Genomic DNA, 17,834 nt, shown 5'->3' with positions numbered 1-17,834 from the left:
TTTGGTCCAATATGATTTGGGAGGTTTAGAAGTGCAGCACAATTAAATTATTTTATCTCCGTTCAAGGTAGCCAAGTGCCAAACCTGAAGTTAGCTGGCTCGGTTGGCGGAAGTCTCTAGTGCGCACGCTCTTTGGGCTACACAAGCACTGTGTCCAGATTTTAATGTGACGTCGTGTCTATTGGCACCCATCTTCTGTCACTGTCACCTCCTGCTGGTACTGCACCTTTATACAGGCGTGTACTTTTTTGCAGCTGGGTGGGACAAACAGTCACACTAACACTCTGACCTCTGGTATAAACTATTACAAGATTCTTTCACAGTGTAAGCTTATGAGAAAAGGTCTTTTTTGGGCTATAGTGCGTCATGTGACGATGTAATTACATGGTTTGGCCACTATGAAAGTTGGCTTCAAAGCCTGCCGCTCGTCCTGGGGGCCTGTCTAGGATACCAGACTGTGTTATGCTGCATTCAAGTGCTCCTCGGATAATCTCATATTCCGAAATTCGTCATTATGGCATAAGTGTTGATTTGCACCGTGTCATGATTAAGGAGAAATGACAGCATCTGCATTTAAATTGGTTCCCAAGCAAGATTTTTTTTCCAGAAGAATGGCGGCCCCATCGACGGCACAAAGGAAGTATTAGAAGTATCTCTTAGGTAATGACAGACTAACATGATGCTGACTTTCTTCTATTCATTCATTCATTCATTCATGTGTAACACAGACTAACTAAGCCTGGAAGAAAGCGCTACACTGCATGCTGTTGGGAAAACACACAAAGGAGGCGTTCAGCTTGTGTCAGTTTGACCTCTGCCATTTAATCGTTATGTGTCACATTAAAAGTTACACTGTGAACCACAAGCTGTCCTTCGTTCACAACCATGAACACATCCTGCCAGACGAAAACTGATTTATACGTCGATGTAAAATAACCTTTAAATTCACAGACCAGTTTTGTGGTTAAAACAGAGACAATTTCATACACAAATGGTCTCACAGCACCTGGTACATTACATCCTTTCTTGATTTCACAACCGAGGCGATGGGAGGTCGGATTCTGAGGAGACATTCTTTCAGTTGGGTTTCATCGAACAGGCAGCGTTCTCAGTATGTTTTAGTCCAGATAACCATTTGTTGCGAGTGTTTTTATTATTGTACTCAGTGCTATTTGCTAATAATTTATTCACAGAGGTTAATAAATAGCCGAACACGATGAGAAAAAATAAATTATGTGAACATATGTCAAGACTGTAGAAGTTCCACTCTTAAAAATGAGAGAGAGGTTAGACCTTCAATGGCTAAGAACCAGAAAACAGAGGAATACTTTCAAACCAAAGAAAGTAGAAGCAGTACGTAGTAAGTAATAAGTACAACAGAAGATGTAGCTGTGGTTTGTAGAAACATGCTACCATTTAAAGGTATATTCAGAAAAGAAAATAGAAAGTTCTGGCAAATAAGTAAATCTCTCTCCTCTGACCTTTGTAATCAGGTCTTAAAATAATATGTAATCGCCAAACAGTTTCTTTAAATAGTTTTAAAATGTTTTTTAATTACAAGATAAACATTTTTTTGACTTTGACAGAATTCGTCTGTTCCGAACACACAGTTCACATCTGTTTTGTGACTGTAAAAGTCGGCAACATTCATTCACACATAAATAAAATAAAAACATTTATAGTTATACATGTGTCAAGAAAGCTACGAAACCAGGATCCCTTCTACAAGTCAAACTTTTTCTACGACATAAATGAAACGAACAAACCGATCAGTAAATAACTCAGAGTGTAAGTCATCTCTTCCTGTTACAGACACAATCACTCTTGTGCTTCTCCTGTCTGCTCTGCCTGGTCTGTTACAAAAACCACAAGACGGCGTTTTTCTTCTCGTCCCCAAAAACAGCAGCTGTGACATGCAGATTGTGTGCGCGCGCAACGACGGACAGCGGTCGACATTAAAAACACGTGTCCAGTCATGCATCGGAGTATAAAACTTGAAGTTTGTGCCTCTGTTTCGTTTTTGTGCGCTGAACTCTGAACTCGTTCACATTTTCTGTTTGGTCCACTGTCGTCTGTCGAGTGGGGAAACGCAGCAGCAGCACAGTGGAGTTGCTGAGAAGCCTTTTGTACAAGCCAGTCGTGTATTCTACCCTGTTTTACTGCAGGTAGTTATCTCTCTCATGTCAGCTTAATATAGGACCTTGTAATAAGCATTGAATAATAGGAAAATACAACCGTTGTAAGTCCTTAAGATAAGACTATATAAGCCTTAATAATACTAAAATGTTCATAATAGCACAATACACATTCATTGTGAGATAACAAGACATTTATAAGCAATTATATGAACCTTGCTGACAGCTTATAAACTGCAAAAATTAAACCTTATGAGCTCTTATAATTATTTATCAATCTTGAAAAGGTGAATTAATGGTTAACTGTTAATAAATGTGAAACAATATATATATTTACCTTCATAAAGCCACAAAAAGCTTAGTAATTGGTAATAGTAGCTGGGTATTTTAGAGACTTTTTTAGTCTCCGTCCTGTTTCAGAACCCTTTCAGAAATAATCTCCGTCCATACGTTACACTTGAAGACGTACATCCCGCAAACATTCTTGTACACTGGACGTGCACGTGCTAATGTCAGGAACAGGACGCACACTGTGTACTCTGGCTGGTTGCTTAATAGCAACAGAAAATACAACGATCGAGGCGAGAAGTGGGACTGCTCTACGCAGAATCCTCTTGGATAATTTGTCAGCAAAACAAAACCGTTTTTGTCTCTCTTTCCTAAAGCTGTATTATCAGAGCACATCTGTGTCTTTTCCAAATTTTCAAAAATAAACAATAGAACTACCGTTTCATCAACGCAATTTCTTCAACATCATAACACAAGCTCAGTGTTCACATTTGCCAGTGATGCTACAAACACTGCTTCATCGTTTTCTTTCTTTCTTTCATTCGTTTCGGAGTTTCTCAACATCTTCACCCTGGAAGAAGTTTCCCTAAAGGTCAGCTTTCAGTGAAATAAAACGCTGTTCAGGTTTTGTTTCAAGAAACCTTAAATTAAAGCCTCCATTGAACTCAATAAATGTGCTCATGTTGCTGTAAACAACTGTAAGAAACTCATAGGACTTGAATTAAACTTCTTAAGCGTCTATAAACTGTTAACAAGTTTCCTGTAAGAGCAAGTTTCCTGTAAGAGCGTAGTAACAGCGTACTGTTTTTAATAATTGACAATAAACATGTACATTTAAACACTTATATAGTCTTATTTACGTTAACAAACGTCTTATAAAAAGGACTAACAAGGGCCCTATCACCTATTAACTGCTGCTCACGAGAGCCTTATAATTAGGAGTTTAAATAAAATGAAATAAATAACTAAGAGCCAGTCTCTAACTTGGATTTGGATTAGAACAATCACAGGAGGCATAACCACGGTGCTCCTGAGTCTGCCGGTGTGAGTCTACTCCTGTTTGGTTTGTAAGACTCGCGTGTTGGGATGCTGCGATCAACCGATTTCACCAGTGACAGTAGTTTGAAAATGTCAAGGTTGTGTCAGTGTTTCTGGGTGGTGACGAGTTACGCTGGTAAAAATGCCACTAGAATACAAATGAATACAAGGCATTTGTTTTTTGCAATAAGAAAAGAATCTGCCAGTGGAACACGTGAAGATTGTCCACAAACAACATGTCCAATAAATGTCACAGCAATGCTTCTTTCTAGGTGACTGAGTCTTACATTAAGTGTGATAATATGATTTTGAGTAGAAATTAGACAAATATACTTGGTTCTGGAGTTGGTAGGGAATTTAAAGCCACACTCTTTAACTTTTTTTTTAACTTAAAATAACAGCTGCAGAGTCATTTTGAAGGGACAGTATCTTGTGATAGGGTGAATGGTGTCTCTGCCCCCTCAGCACTATGATACTTCTTTATGTTCATTGTCATTCACTTTATTATGTGGTTACTGGATTACTTCTGTTTTCAAAAGGCAGGAACTGTTAAAAACAAAGACACAAAGAAATGTTGAAGGGACAAAATACAATAATAAATAAAACATTGGTTGGATATTTGATACATCTGCAGCGTCTTAGAAAGAATGAATGTATCGTAATCATGATACCGGGGTTTTCTCAGATCATAGTCGCGTCCTCGAAAACTCTGATTTGATTGCCACGCGGTCAGAGTCAGGTTGTACCGCCATCTGATTCAAAAATGTTTTAGGAGACTTCAACGACATTCAACACCGGAGTGAGTTTTAAGATTTGTGGTCATTTCTAGACTTGCTTTTAAAGTTTACATCCTGCGTTGCTCCGTGTACTACGGCAAGAAGCGCACGCAGACTTTAGGTCATACCGAAAGACGACACTAATCATCCGTTTTTTAGGGGGCAGCCCCTCTACGTTCCATCCCCTTCCCTCAACTGGTATATACTTGTTTGAATCGCCTAGACGTCAGACTTGCTGCTACATCATCCGCCCATTCTTTTGCAGCTGCTCCTCCGCCTGGCTGACGATTGTCCTTATCCCAAGGCTTCACAAGAGATTTCAGATGGTAACAGAACCAGTGTCATGTGTAGAGAAGAAATGAAATGAAGGACTATTAACAACATTTACGGTGTTTTACAGTCCAGAGCGTGAAAGTATAATTCAAGTAAACTCAGGAGACGTTGGCCCTGTGCAGCGGGCAGTGGCTGCAGGATGACTCTCTCTGAAGACTCCCACCTGCTGATGCGACCTGTCAAGAATCCACTACAGCAGACCATGTGATGGTGATCCAGGAACTGGAAGCTTGTTGTTCGACCAAAACTGGATTTACATACAGTTACCATCGCAGGAGCGCCATGCTTCACCTACGATACAAATAAAGTGCAGTGGAGCTTCTTCTGCATACTCTTTTTTACCGATCCGCGTCGATCTTTTTCGAGAGGAGCCACAAAGTTCGGTCAACTGGAGGTAATGCTTCGAAGGAGTCAGACAGCTTGAGGAGGAGCGTTGACCAGCTGTGGTCATCCCCTCTGGGTTAATTCCACTGTAGATTGTGAATGTGCTTGATAAGACTCGACTCACATCCCGAAAATCCAGCGGTCCAATTATCGAGGAGGTTATACTTGGGAATTAAAATTCAAGTGCACCTTTAGGTTCTCCACGTAGACCACAGTGCCAGCACTTATCCCAGGACAGCAGGGAGACCTTCTCATCTGTCCTACGATCCGGTGACCTGGCTGCGTCACAGCGAGGTTTCATGGGAGAAGCTGAAAGAGGGTTCCAGCTTGACGCCGTTGCTTTTCTCCCCGGAACAATCAGTGGGAAGCTAGGAGAAAAAGAAATGCAGGGAAAGTTCAACAAAATGATTTCCTCAAGGATTTGTTGGAATGGACTAACATCAGCTTTGATGAAGCGAACAGCGACACAGAAACAAACCCCAAGCTTCTCATTTCTCAGTTGATACTTCCTCAACACAACATTATTTATTGCTGTTTAAAAAAAAAAGCTATGTGGTCATCAGACGACAGCCTATGAGTTCCAAGACTGCATTTTGGAACTGTTTTGTCTCTTTTTGTCACATTTTCTCTACGCTACTTGTACTACAAAAGGAAACCAGAACACTTCTGATACCAACATCTTGCCCCCTTGCCAACAAACTCAAATTTGATATGATTAAAGCATTGTTTTAAGCATTATGAAGACAGATTAATCAACTCAGGTGTCAACTGTTTTTAGTCCATGGCTCTCAGTGTATTTCTTTATATCACCACCAGATGGCGCCTGTAATCAAATCCGGCTTTCATTTCATTCAAGTGGTGAAAATGAGACAGTTCTTGGTTAAAGTTGGACAAAACTGTGATTTTCTCTTCTCAAGTCCATTTGATTTATTTTCCGACGCCACATTTCTGTGAGCAGAAAAGCCTTGTGTATCTATGCTGTATACAAGAGACGGGATAACATCGGATTTTATCGCAAATCACACTGAAAACGCTCACGTACGTTCGTAAGTTGATCGCGATGAATTTCTACCATCGGGATAATCGTGAATATCCTCACATGAGTGACTGAACAAAACGGTTTAAAATAAAAATATTAAAAATATTTTCTTTACGGCAAACTCTCAGGTACCTTTTTTGTGCCATCTAATAGTTTTAATCACATTTTGATGATCGTGGTGATCATCTGACCAGGATCGCTGTGATATGAAATGTTCATCTCGTCCTCTGCCTTCTACAAATATTCTTTTCATTTCGGATCTCATCTCGCAAACCGCAAACTAGATTGTGTGAGGTTTCCTCAAGTTGGAATCCACTGAGCTCAGACTGAAGAGGAGGAGGAGTTCGATGATTCGCCTTTTCAGTAGGGGCACTTCAGCGGTGACTCAGCAGGACGGTGGGAACACGAATTAAAGGCTGATTGAAGAGTCCAGACGTGCAGAATTAACAGCCTAACGCTGATTTGCAGGGCACCTTCAGAAATCATTACAGATAATCATCCGGTGGCGACGTTAGAATCAAGAGGAGGAGAGATTTAACAGGTGTGTGTTCAGAGGAGAATTTATGTGAGCCTGAACAGAAACACAAAGGAGACTTAATGTCCAAACTGACAAGAGGCTCTGTTCAGGGAGAGCAGAGAAAGGTTCAAGAATCTGTCTCGTCAGAGGGTCACACCATGGGACGTCAGTAGGAGGAGAAACAAAGAGACACTGAGACTGAGTGCTGTCCTCTCTAAAGGGCACTCCACAGGGAGGCAGAGGGACGTGGGATATGTTCTTCAAAATACAGATTCCCATGAAGTCCCTCTTCCCGAAAGTCAACAAATATACAAACACTTTAAAAATGTTTCACTTTCTTGGTAGATTGTTGAAACCTGAGTGGAAATATATGTCTCTTTAAAACTGCTAAAAGACTGATGAACTTATTCTCACAATAATGAATACACACAGAAACATTCTGCTGTGTAGTCTACTCATGCAGAGCAGAGAAGACCTTGAAACTACTGTAGACCTTTGGTTTTGTGTTAGGTACAAGACAGACATCACATCACCCATAGTGTGTGTTCCTGCGTGTGTGTTGCTGTGTGTGTTGCTGCGCACTCACTGCGTGCAGGTGGTTGCCGTTGGCTCCCATGTTGACATTGTGTCTTTTCAGTTCGGACTTGATTAAGGCTGAAACATAAGACAAAGAAAACATGACAGTTACAAATAGAATGGCCCTCGGCAGAGCGTCCATTACCAAACAGTCCCCTTTGTACTAACTCACAGGTACCAGCCACCTCAATGCGTCTGATCTTTTTCATCAAGATCTGAGAATTATTCCTGAAAAATTAGTGGAATTATGAAAAATGCACTTACTCAAACCATTAAGGGTTAGGGTTTCCCTTTTTCTCAGAGTCACAAATAACAACACAGGAAAAAACCTGAGTTTATTCAATCATTTGACTGATAACAGAAATGGATCACCAGTTGAACTTCCCTTTCCAAGTGACCGCGTGTCCGGTGGCCAACATACGTGTACAGTGATTGCTCCATTAAATGCTGCAATCTCAACGATTCACCTGATAATTTGATTATGGACACCTTGAACATTGATTGTGATAATAAATCTTCCACCTCCGTGTCTAATATTTGGCAGAACGTGCACAAATGGATCATACAAACAGCCTACCAGTGAGCAGTACTCCCAGAAAGATCCAGACACAGAGGAAGAGGTTTCCAACCAGAGGGGAGTAGACTGAAGTCAGTTTGCCCTGAATCAGAGTGAAAATAATCCCAAATATCTGCACACCAACACAAACACAAACACAAGCACGCAGGTCAGGAGACATTACAGGTACAAATCAGCCCTTTAAGAATTGAACGCACTACGAGTCTGCAGTGTCTGTGATACCTGAGCGAAAGCGTTGAGGAGTCCTGACGACGTCCCCTCAGACTCTGGGTAGGTGATCTCCACCGCAAACTCGAAGCCCAGAGGAAGGTAACCCGTCATGAAGAACCTGAGACACAGACAGTGTTTTAACGATTAAAACAAGTCCAGTAATCTGCTTAAATGTGTGATCACAGCCAAACAAACCTCACACACATCCACAATACATCCAAATAAAAAAGGATTTTAACATTGTCGGTCCTAATATTCAAATTCAGACACAGAAAGCCTGAATAACTTTCTAATATTAACCTTTCATATCATATGGCTCTGGTTCTTGTAATCAAAGATAAATATTATTGATCCAATAAACTACAGCTGTAATATTCAAAAAGTACTGGAATGTGCGTTGTCTTGTAAAAGTGAACTTTAAATGTTTATTTATATGTAAACACACACACACAGTGCCTGTTTCATAACTGCAGCAGCTGTGTGTAAACCTTCAACAACAGGGAGACTGACAGAGCTCACACCGAGTGTCCTGGTGATTTGTTTTGAAAGCAGAATTGTGCAGATGTGAGAGTACAACTGGAGGATGATGCAGCCTAAAACTCAGATGGTTTAACATATTTTATATTGAGGGTCGACTGATTATTGGCCTGGCTGATTATCATGGCCGATATTTACCTTTTTTTGTATTTTTATTATCGGTATCTTTGTTTTTTTGTGTCCGACTTCTGATAAAATGATTTTATAAAAGTTCTTATTTAGCTCTGATGCAGCATCCCTACATGTCACAAGTTATAACCCATCAGCACTGAATAATATGAATCTGCAAAGTACCTAGTAACTAAAGTTATCAAATAAATGTAGTGGGGAGGAAGTATAAAGTAGCAGGAAAATGGAAACACTCAAGAAAAGTACCTCAAATTTGTAATTAAGTACAGTACTTTGAGTAAACTGTAGTTAGTTACATTACATCACTAGTTATTCTCAACTTTGACACTTTACACTCACTGCAGAATGAATATCCATTCCAATTATCTGGTGTCTTTGATTACTAATGGGAATTGGTATTGACTTATTTTATACAATCATCAAATCTAAAGGAGTATGGTACGGCACAGTTATTTCAAACCACGTGTTAACTGAATTAAGAGAACAAAGGTCAGTGCTGTTAATGGACGTAAAGAATAAGGGAGGGCACTTTTTGTGCACTGTGCAGAGTCGTTTGTCTTTATGAGACTCTGACATAACCAGAGATGGTTTACGAGAGGATCCGTAACATGTGGGAGCAAATAACGACCCTGTCCCTTCACCGTGTGACTGCTTTCCAGCTCAAACTCTGGATTACATGCAGCCTGGAAAAATAAAGTGGCTATTTGATATGCAAAGGTCATGAACAAGCCCTCAGATCCCTTTTTTTCAGAAATCCATCAAGGCGGTAAAGCCAAGATGGCCCTGCAGCCCAATATCAATATATAAGATGCTCTGTAGTCTGTGTTAACTTTGACGAACACAGACCTGCATTTGGCATATCAATTCAAACTTTTCTGAACTGATATATATATATATATATATATATATATATATATATATTTATAATATGATTGAATAGTTACATAAAAAAACTGCATAGCACAGTAAATGTCAGCAACGTGAACCCCGCTGAGCAAAAACATCCAAAAGAGCCACAGTGAAAGTCAGTGTAATTTTAGACATCTTTAGACAAGTTTTTATGACAGACAAACTTTGTGGATTTGAACCTCCTGGGCCACAAACTCAGGAGTCTGCATGAGGCATGTTACTTTACCAGGTGAGCTACTCATCAGCTTTATTAATTAGCATGTTTTGGTGAACCAACCTTGGAACGTTAGCCTACCTGATGAAGACTGGATCACTAAAAACACGTATTTAACTTAGCTGACGTCTAAAAAAGACATCACAAAAACGTCTTTTCAACTCCTTTTTTTTGCTCACTGGGGTTTAAATCAGTAAATCAGGCCGGTCGTACCCCAGCACTCCAGCAGTGAAGAAGACCAGGTAGATGTTGTTGAGGTCCAGAGTGAAGGTGAAGACTACCATGCCCAGGAACGACAGGGTGTACACGATCAGGGTCGTCATCCTGTGAAACAGCAGAACAGACACGTCAGAGGCGGTCGACTGATTCCTTTGATTGACGGTCACTACAGTCCTACATCCTGATTCCTCTCACTTGAGAAACTGTGGTGAGACATTAAACTCAAACGCTGCTGACAGAACAGCCCAACAGGTTTAGGTGAAGTCAGGATTCCAGTGCTCTCTCTTCCTCCACCCTGATCGTCTCAGGTTTCATTTTACTGCATCTTCTCTCTACGCTGGAGGGTTTATATTGTTCACACACAGGGGCCAGATGTATGAAACAACTCTGATATTACACTTATACACCAAACGTATGTGGACACACCTGCCTGGGCCTGTTCCTCAAGTTTGTGGAGAGCGTCAAAACTAACTTATACCCCTTTCCCCCCGGTCAAAAATCCAACTTAAACCTGATAAGATCAGGCTTTTGTGTGCAATGGGAATGTGCGCACTCTGCATTTACACCCGGGTCAATTGACTCTGCAGTAGACGCAGGTTTTTATCACCTTGGCTCGGCTCGGCTTCGATGTAAATATAAGACCCGGGTGAACATGCTAAATTCCCAACGCCAGTGGGTCTAGCATTGTTTTCCTTTCTGTCACAATTGTTTCCGGTGCATTCGCTGCGTGAAATGTTAAGTGAAACAATGTAAGGCTTTAAATTCAAACAAAATCACAGACCTGGCTGCCTTGTCTGCAGGAAGTGGGAAAGGGTTCAATATGTGATTTTAAGCAGGCATACGCGCGTTTTAAGAACCTGTGTAGACCAGATAATATCGGTGGAAAAGAGGTATTAATGACTTTTAGCAGATTTCATGGTTGCTGTTGGTCCACAGTGTAGTTCGCGGCTGTCGTTTGCTTTTTACCTGCTCTTGTTTCCCCGGCTTTTTGTAGAAAGATACAGTAATAATGAGTAGATGATGTGAAATTGCATACTTTTTTATTGCAAATGGAACATATTCCTGAGGATGGACCCCAAAAAATCCCTGCCAAAAACGTGCTGCCATGTCTCCCACAAACCCAGGGAGAACACTGTATGTGTCACCTACTTGTATGTCTTGGTGTGGTCCAGCCACAGGCCGCAGAGGACGGAGCCGACCATTCCCGCAACAACCAGAGTCAAACCGATTCTCCCAGCGTTCAACTCCTGGTTCTGAGGAGAGCAAAGGAGAGGAGATAGTACATGTTTATTATAGGCAAACATGCCTGCATTTATAAAGCGCTTTTGAAAGTCTTCCAACTACTCGGAGTGCTTTACAACACTCTCACATTGTCACATTCACCCATTCACACACGCAGTCATAGATTCACGGCAGATGACACGCAAGGTGCCGACCAAGGGTGTTACGTTAAAACCGCTGCTGACATGCTCATCAGCAGGGATACAGCGCTTCACACCCAAAGTAAGATATGTCTCACACAGTTTGGGGATGCTGCCCGAGGGTACTTGCAGCCGGAGGATCCGGGCATTAAAAACACGACCTTACGATAAGTGCAAGACCCACCCTACCCCCTGAACCACAGTCGCTCTGAGAGTGGAAAAGAACTAGAGTCCAAAACATATATCAGCTGCCCAACATTATCAGAATTATATCAGTATCGATCGGTATCTGCGTTTACGTTGTCTGATATGAGCCGATAAGACTGCTACTGCTAAAGAACATCATGTGGCAAAACATGCTCGAGGTAACTTATGGTAATTGGTAAATTCCCAGTGAAGCTTACCACTTCAGTGTATCAGTGTCATTTTGGACAACCTAAAAATTCAATACTGGGATGAGGGATTATTATTAACAAAGTTGAAATGATTTTACTAATAAACCTATAACTAATATCAGCATCAGTCGCAGACATCTGGTATCATTCAGGCTCTAAAAAAACTGCTGAGTTGAAACACTTTCATGCACCTTTGAACTCATCAAATCTGCAGATAAACAGAAACGTTCCTCCCACAGGTGGGCTATAATCCACTCACATGTTCTTTAAGTGAGTATGCATGTATGGGTGAGGGGGGGAGTTGGGGGGGGGGGGGAGTCAGGGATTTACGGTGGCTCTGGTGGGAGAGGGTTGGTAAGTCATCTGACAGTTCAGCTGGGAGAGTTTTATAAGTTCATGCAGGGGTGAACGTCTCTCGGTGCGTGTGTGTGTGAGAGAGAGAGACAGAGAGTGTGTTTTGCCAAGAGTAGCAGAAACTCAATGAGCGTCAGGTTTCCTTCTAATTGGTGTGTGTGGGAGAGAGTGAGAATGAAGTGATTCGGAGTGAATGAATCACGGCGTCATTTTGCCCATTGTGTGTGTGTGTGTGTGTGTGTGTGTCTGTTTATGTGAGGACAGAGTTATGGTGGTAAGCAGGCATAAGTGAGAGCAGCTAATGAACTCCGACAATAAGCTTATGTCTCGTCAAAGCCATCAGAAGTTTCTTTGTTCCTCTCTCTCTCTCTGTTCCTCCTTTTCCATCCACCATCAATTCCTTTTATTCTGTACAGTCCAGTCATTAATGGTAAAAAAGGACAAACGAAATGGTGTCGAAAGGTTTTCAAAGTGGCACTGTGTGAGGAAATCTAAAAAGGGTCGCTCAAACAATTGTAGCTAGACAGGTGGCAGGGTCCGCCACATATGAACAAAGTATGAAACTGTGCTGTCCTTTAAGGTCAGTTTGTTTATTCAGTCATAGAATCAAAGAGAGTTTGTTTATCTAGTTTGTTCAGGCATAAAGAAGACTGATTAAAACCTTTCAGTACGGCTGAGGTGGAAACGTTTGATGATTAAGACAAGCTCTGCGGTAGCTGACACAGGTTGGTCCATAATCATGTTGTTCGACCGGTTTTGAGTCAAATTCTTGCAGACTCCACCTTTAAAACACATGAGTTTTAAGAGTCGGCACAAAGATGAAAAGCAGTTTTAAGAGTCGGCACAAGATGAAAAGCAAACTGTTGTACGGACGACAATGACTGCAGTACAGCAGCTGATGCACCTGAGTGAGAAAAGATCCAAGACCAGGATCCTTTTCTCACTCACTGACTGACGAGACGACCCACGTGTGAACGACACACCGTGAGATTTGCAGTCAGAGAGGAACATACACAGGAGAAAACAGTTAAAAGAAAGGCACCACATCCACCATAGAAGAACCATTTTTGGTTTCTCATAGAAGCTTTAGAAAAGTTCTGACTGGAACAGTTTGAGAGTGTTCTACCTCGAATGGCTTTTAAAGTCAACTATGGTTTCATTGGCTTTTTGAGACTTGGACTACACTAGACGAGCTGTATGGAGCCATTTCACGTTATTTTGCTTCTATTTCTTACATTTTAAATCAAGTCCCCAGCTACTTCAGGTGTTTAGGAGAATGCTGCGACGCTGTTATGGTGTCAGGCTCCATAACAATGTTCTGTTTTTGTGGACGATAAAACTTTAGGACCCGTATGGCTTGGGCACCACTTGGCGACGCCTTGGCCAGCTTAGTCATCTCCTGGATCCACTCACTTTACATATATTATAATTTGTACAGGATATTCTGTCAATGCAACTTGTAAAGGTGATGTTTGTTGTTTCTTTTCTGTACATGCGTCATCTACTGCAAGTCTGTCCGTCCTGGGAGAGGCATCCCTCCTCTGTGGCTCTACCTGAGGTTTCTTCCATCGTCTTTTTTACCCTGTTGAAAGGGTTTTTAACATTGCAAGTTTTTCCTCATTCGTATGTAGGGTCTAAGGACAGATGATGTCATTCACTGTACGGACTGTAAAGCCCACTGAGGCAATGTGACTGTGATTCTGGGCTAGATAAATACAATTGATTTGATCTGAAACTTCAGCCTTGCATGGTGTGTGAGGAGACAGTGCCTGAATTTACGTGTTTGTTTGTTCCTTTAAACAGTCTGTTTTCACTCGCTCCTAGCTGTCTGTGTTCTCTTTTACCTCATAGCAGGCCGTGATCATCTGGCTGAGGAGTGTTGAGACAGAGTAGAAGGAGCCGGTCATTATACCTGCAGACAGACGGAAACAAAGAGGCCGGGGAGTGTGCGGTTAGATTCAGCAGTTATGCAGCGCAAAGAGGAAATAACGTTTTTAAAGTCACTGTTTCCAACCACAGCAGCACATGGATTCATGTTACTGCAGGGTGAATTTGTTGTCGTGCGAACATCTAAAGTGCGTGTTGTGCGGTCACACATGGAGGAGTCATGTGAGGCAGCGTGTGCCGCGAGACGGTCACACTATAAACATGCGAGTGCAGAGCTCAGCCTTACTCAGCTGCTGTGGCCGTTGTGACGTCTCCCAAAGGGGAAAGGTTAAATCTCTGGATTGTTATGTGAGGATTGTGGGTGTTTTTAATGAACTTTAAGGCTCTGAGGGTTGAAGGAGCAGGTCGACAACACACAGACTTAAACGTGGGTGCAGCCGTGTAGGTTACCAAACGAGCAAAAATGCGATAAAACAGAAAGACATGGTAAAAATGAACGTGTGCCTTTGGCTTCTCTTGTAGTCGTTCAAAAAGGCTTCAGGAAATGAAGGTCTTGCGGTGTTTAATGCTTACCGTAGGTGATGAGCAGGAGGACAAAAGCTTTGTTTTTTATCAGGTTGACGATGGACCGTTTGTAGGAGTAATCCTCAGGAGGGGAGTCTGGGAGGACAGCCTGGGCGTGACTGGGTGGGAGGCTGGGGCGGTCCTTTATCACTGGAGAAGACACAGAGATGGTTGTTTAGGTTAGCTTGCTATGAGGATCGTATTCACTTTAAACATTCACTTTTTCGTCTCGTTTAACGAACACGTTTATAAATCAAGGTTCATTTCTGTTTTGTTACGGTCCGAAGCGTGATGCTTTGCTCTCGTAGGATTTGGCCTTTTGACACCTATCTCTTAACGGTTTTCTCCTGTGTATGTTTCTCTCTGACAGTAAATCCATCAGCTCACAGTGTGTTTGTTCATATGTGGGTCATCTCGTCTGTCAGTGAGTGAGACAGGATCCTGATCTTGGATCGTTTCCTGAGGCTCGGGTGCATCTGCTGCTGTATTGTAGCCATTGTCTTCCGTACAACAGTTAGCTTCTTATCTTTGTACCGACTGAATTATGATCATGGTTTAAAGGCAAGAACGAGACTCACAACGGGTCGAACAACATGATAATGGAACAATATGTGTCAGCTCGATTTACCATGACAGTGTTACAAGGTGAATGGACGGTTTAAAAAACAAGTGATCAAAATCGATACAGCAGAACCATACCACCAGAGCAACCGCTAACTGCTGCTACCTAGTGAGCCCAGCTAACAGTGCAGCTATCGACTAAGTGCTGGGAGCTCAGACTAACCCTAGAAATGCTGGGGTTGTTTACTATCAGCCGGTCACCTCTTGACGTACAAAATGGCGCGGCGCTAGCTGGTTAGCATGCTAACTTCAACAGATATCTCTGCAACAGCAAACATAGACGCATACAAACCTTTTATTTCTTTACATTCTGTTGATTTTGTTATTTTTTTTAATTATACACAAATTGCCTTGAAGACGTTTACTAAAACACAATTTGTATTGTTGACTTTCACTTCCACCTCAGTAACATTTGAACACGTTATATAACCATCAGAGGGTTCCCCGAGTCAGGGTCACACACTGGCTCCAGAGTATCAACTATTGTTGAATTACACACAATATACAAAAAATATTAAATGAAGTGTTTAAGGAGCAACTGCAAAAACCATTGCCTAACAGAATTACAATAGAAGTAAGACACGTTAGGTACAAGAGTTAACTAAAGCTGAACTAAAATAGAAGAAAGTAGCATTGGCAGTGACACTAAGAATAATACTGGCACAGATACAGAGAGGTGGTAAAATAAATATATAGAAAAAAAAATCAATGTACAAGTGCAACATGACCTTATTAAAAATCGAGTATGACTTTTTTCAGTATTAACCTCTGCTGTAATGTGCAGACAGAACTGAGACTGTGGTCACCTCACATGACAATTTAGGGTAAGCAAACCACAAGTGTATAACCTGAACAGATGGCACAGATGTGGTGTGTGTGTGTGTGTGTGTGTGTTTGTGGTGTGCACCTATAACTGTGAGGATGAAGAGGCATGTGGAGACTGCGGCGGTGCCGTAGAACATGATGCTGATGTTGTGAGCCATCAGCTCTGTGTTGTTTTTTGTGTTGGGGACCAAAACTGGAGGCAACATGAAGCCTATGGCTGTCCCCAACTAGGGATGAGAGACAGAGAGAGAGAGAGAGGGAGAGGAAGGGAGAGGAAGGGAACGTTATTGTACACCATTAATGTTTCAAACAGTCTCTTATCATATTACACATTTAATGAGTGTTTGGTGATTACATCCATGTCTATTACTCAGTTATGTGTCATTATGTTCTGTTATATTGTGTTTACAGTATTTCATTTTGCTTTAATTCCATATATAAACTTGATATGGTCTTATCGCAAAACACAATATACATCTTGATATTTTCAAATCTCCACAAAAGCACTTCAGATAAACACAGATAAATATTTCTGAGTTTATGTTATTACCCTGTTATAATAGAAATATTAATTGGGCACTATGATATCAATGAGTATTAGCTCATAAATACCTATAGATCATTTGTTCCATAAGTGTATAAACAAACTGTTCTCAGAGGAAAATAACTGTTCGTTGCTAGAAAGGTGGCAGGGCCCGCCACATCGAAACAAAGTATTGACCTTTAAGGTCAGATTGTTTTTGTTTGTTTGGGCGTAAAAAATGTTTTAAAAATCAGTCATGAAGATCTTTTTCTTCTGAAATATCTTTCCTAAAACTACAAAGATCACCTTTAAAGGACAACACATTTTCAAACTGTAATATAAACTTTGTTTATATCTGGCGGACCCTGACACCTTTCTAGCAGATACCCCTTTAAATATACTCTGCAAAACTACAAAGTGCCCCTTTAGAAACCAGGAGAAGATATAACTGATGTCATATCATGAGATAACAATAAAATCAGTATCAGCTTCATCCTCCTGTCTATCTCATCCTCTCCTCTCCCACACTGACCTGGTTCCCGAGCACGGCCGTGGCACACGCGGTCGAAACCTCCCGCGGTCCGAACCACACCGAGGCGATGCGGGACGGAAGGCCGAGGATGAACACCTGCGCCACGGAGCAGACGACCTGCGCGGTGACTGTGACTCCGAAGCGCTCGGGGCTCGCGCTGGCGCACTTGAGCCAGGCGCCCGCGCAGTTGAGGCCGGCGCCCAGCAGGGCCGTGAGCCGCAGACCCTTCCGGTCCAGCAGCCAGGTGGCCGGGAAGATGAGCGGCACGTAGGCGACCATGTAGACGATGGAGAGCCAGTCCACCTTGTCGTAGGTCACCCCGTAGAACTGGGTGAACACGTTGGCGATGATGCTGTACTGGATCCACTGGTAGGCGTTCACTAACGAGTACAGGCTGAAGACGGCGAGCACGGCGAACCGGCGCCAGGAGAGCCTGATCTCCAGCCTCTTCTCCTCCGCCTCCGCTCCTCCTCCGTTGGGCAGCATCGCCTCCCTCTCATCCGCCGGCACCTCCTTCTCCTTCTCCGGCTCCGGCGTCCGCTCGGTGTCCGTCTCCCCGGCCCGGAGAGTCGGCTCCGCTCCGTATGTCGGCTCGACTGCTCCCTCCAGCTCGGGACTCTTCCTGCCGACCGTGATGTCGTCAGGTGCGCCGGCATCCGCGCGCAGATGCTCCTGCACGAGCTCGCCTGCCACCATGATGCCCGCCGGGTAGTTCCTCTTCTTTTTCTCCGCCGCTGAGAGGAGAGACAGACGGCAGCTAGGGGCGAGGCAGGAAGCGAGGGAACGCGAGGCAGAGCGGTTTCCTCATTCGGTTACTTGTGGGTGACGCTG

The 17,834-nt window shown here is 42.5% G+C and overlaps 1 protein-coding gene across 1 annotated transcript; it reads right to left on the bottom strand.

The window, feature by feature from the left end:
- Positions 1–797: 797 nt before the first annotated feature.
- On the bottom strand, positions 798–17,730 carry flvcr1 (FLVCR choline and heme transporter 1). The gene is made up of 10 exons (XM_030405203.1): positions 17,004–17,730; positions 16,031–16,175; positions 14,512–14,652; positions 13,896–13,963; positions 11,031–11,134; positions 9,876–9,986; positions 7,886–7,991; positions 7,664–7,775; positions 7,097–7,164; positions 798–5,322 (listed from the first exon to the last, which is right to left on the bottom strand). Exons 1-10 carry the CDS (start codon positions 17,697–17,699, stop codon positions 5,239–5,241), a joined length of 1,635 nt encoding a protein of 544 aa, XP_030261063.1. The 5' UTR covers positions 17,700–17,730; the 3' UTR covers positions 798–5,238.
- Positions 17,731–17,834: the final 104 nt, after the last annotated feature.

Source organism: Sparus aurata, chromosome 22 (assembly GCF_900880675.1).
Source record: "Sparus aurata chromosome 22, fSpaAur1.1, whole genome shotgun sequence".
In the NCBI taxonomy this organism is placed as follows: domain Eukaryota; kingdom Metazoa; phylum Chordata; class Actinopteri; order Spariformes; family Sparidae; genus Sparus; species Sparus aurata.
This window is presented reverse-complemented; position numbering and strand designations above follow the sequence as displayed.

Bases quoted from the DNA above. Each gene is read 5' to 3' on its own strand.
- flvcr1 (XM_030405203.1), bottom strand. From the start codon at position 17,699: ATGGTGGCAGGCGAGCTCGTGCAGGAGCATCTGCGCGCGGATGCCGGC. The intron at 9,987-11,030 runs GTAGGTGACACA...GCTGTTTCACAG, and splicing joins GACCACACCAAGACATACAA to GATGACGACCCTGATCGTGT. The intron at 7,165-7,663 runs GTAGGCTGTTTG...CTTATGTTTCAG, and splicing joins TCTGGGAGTACTGCTCACTG to CCTTAATCAAGTCCGAACTG.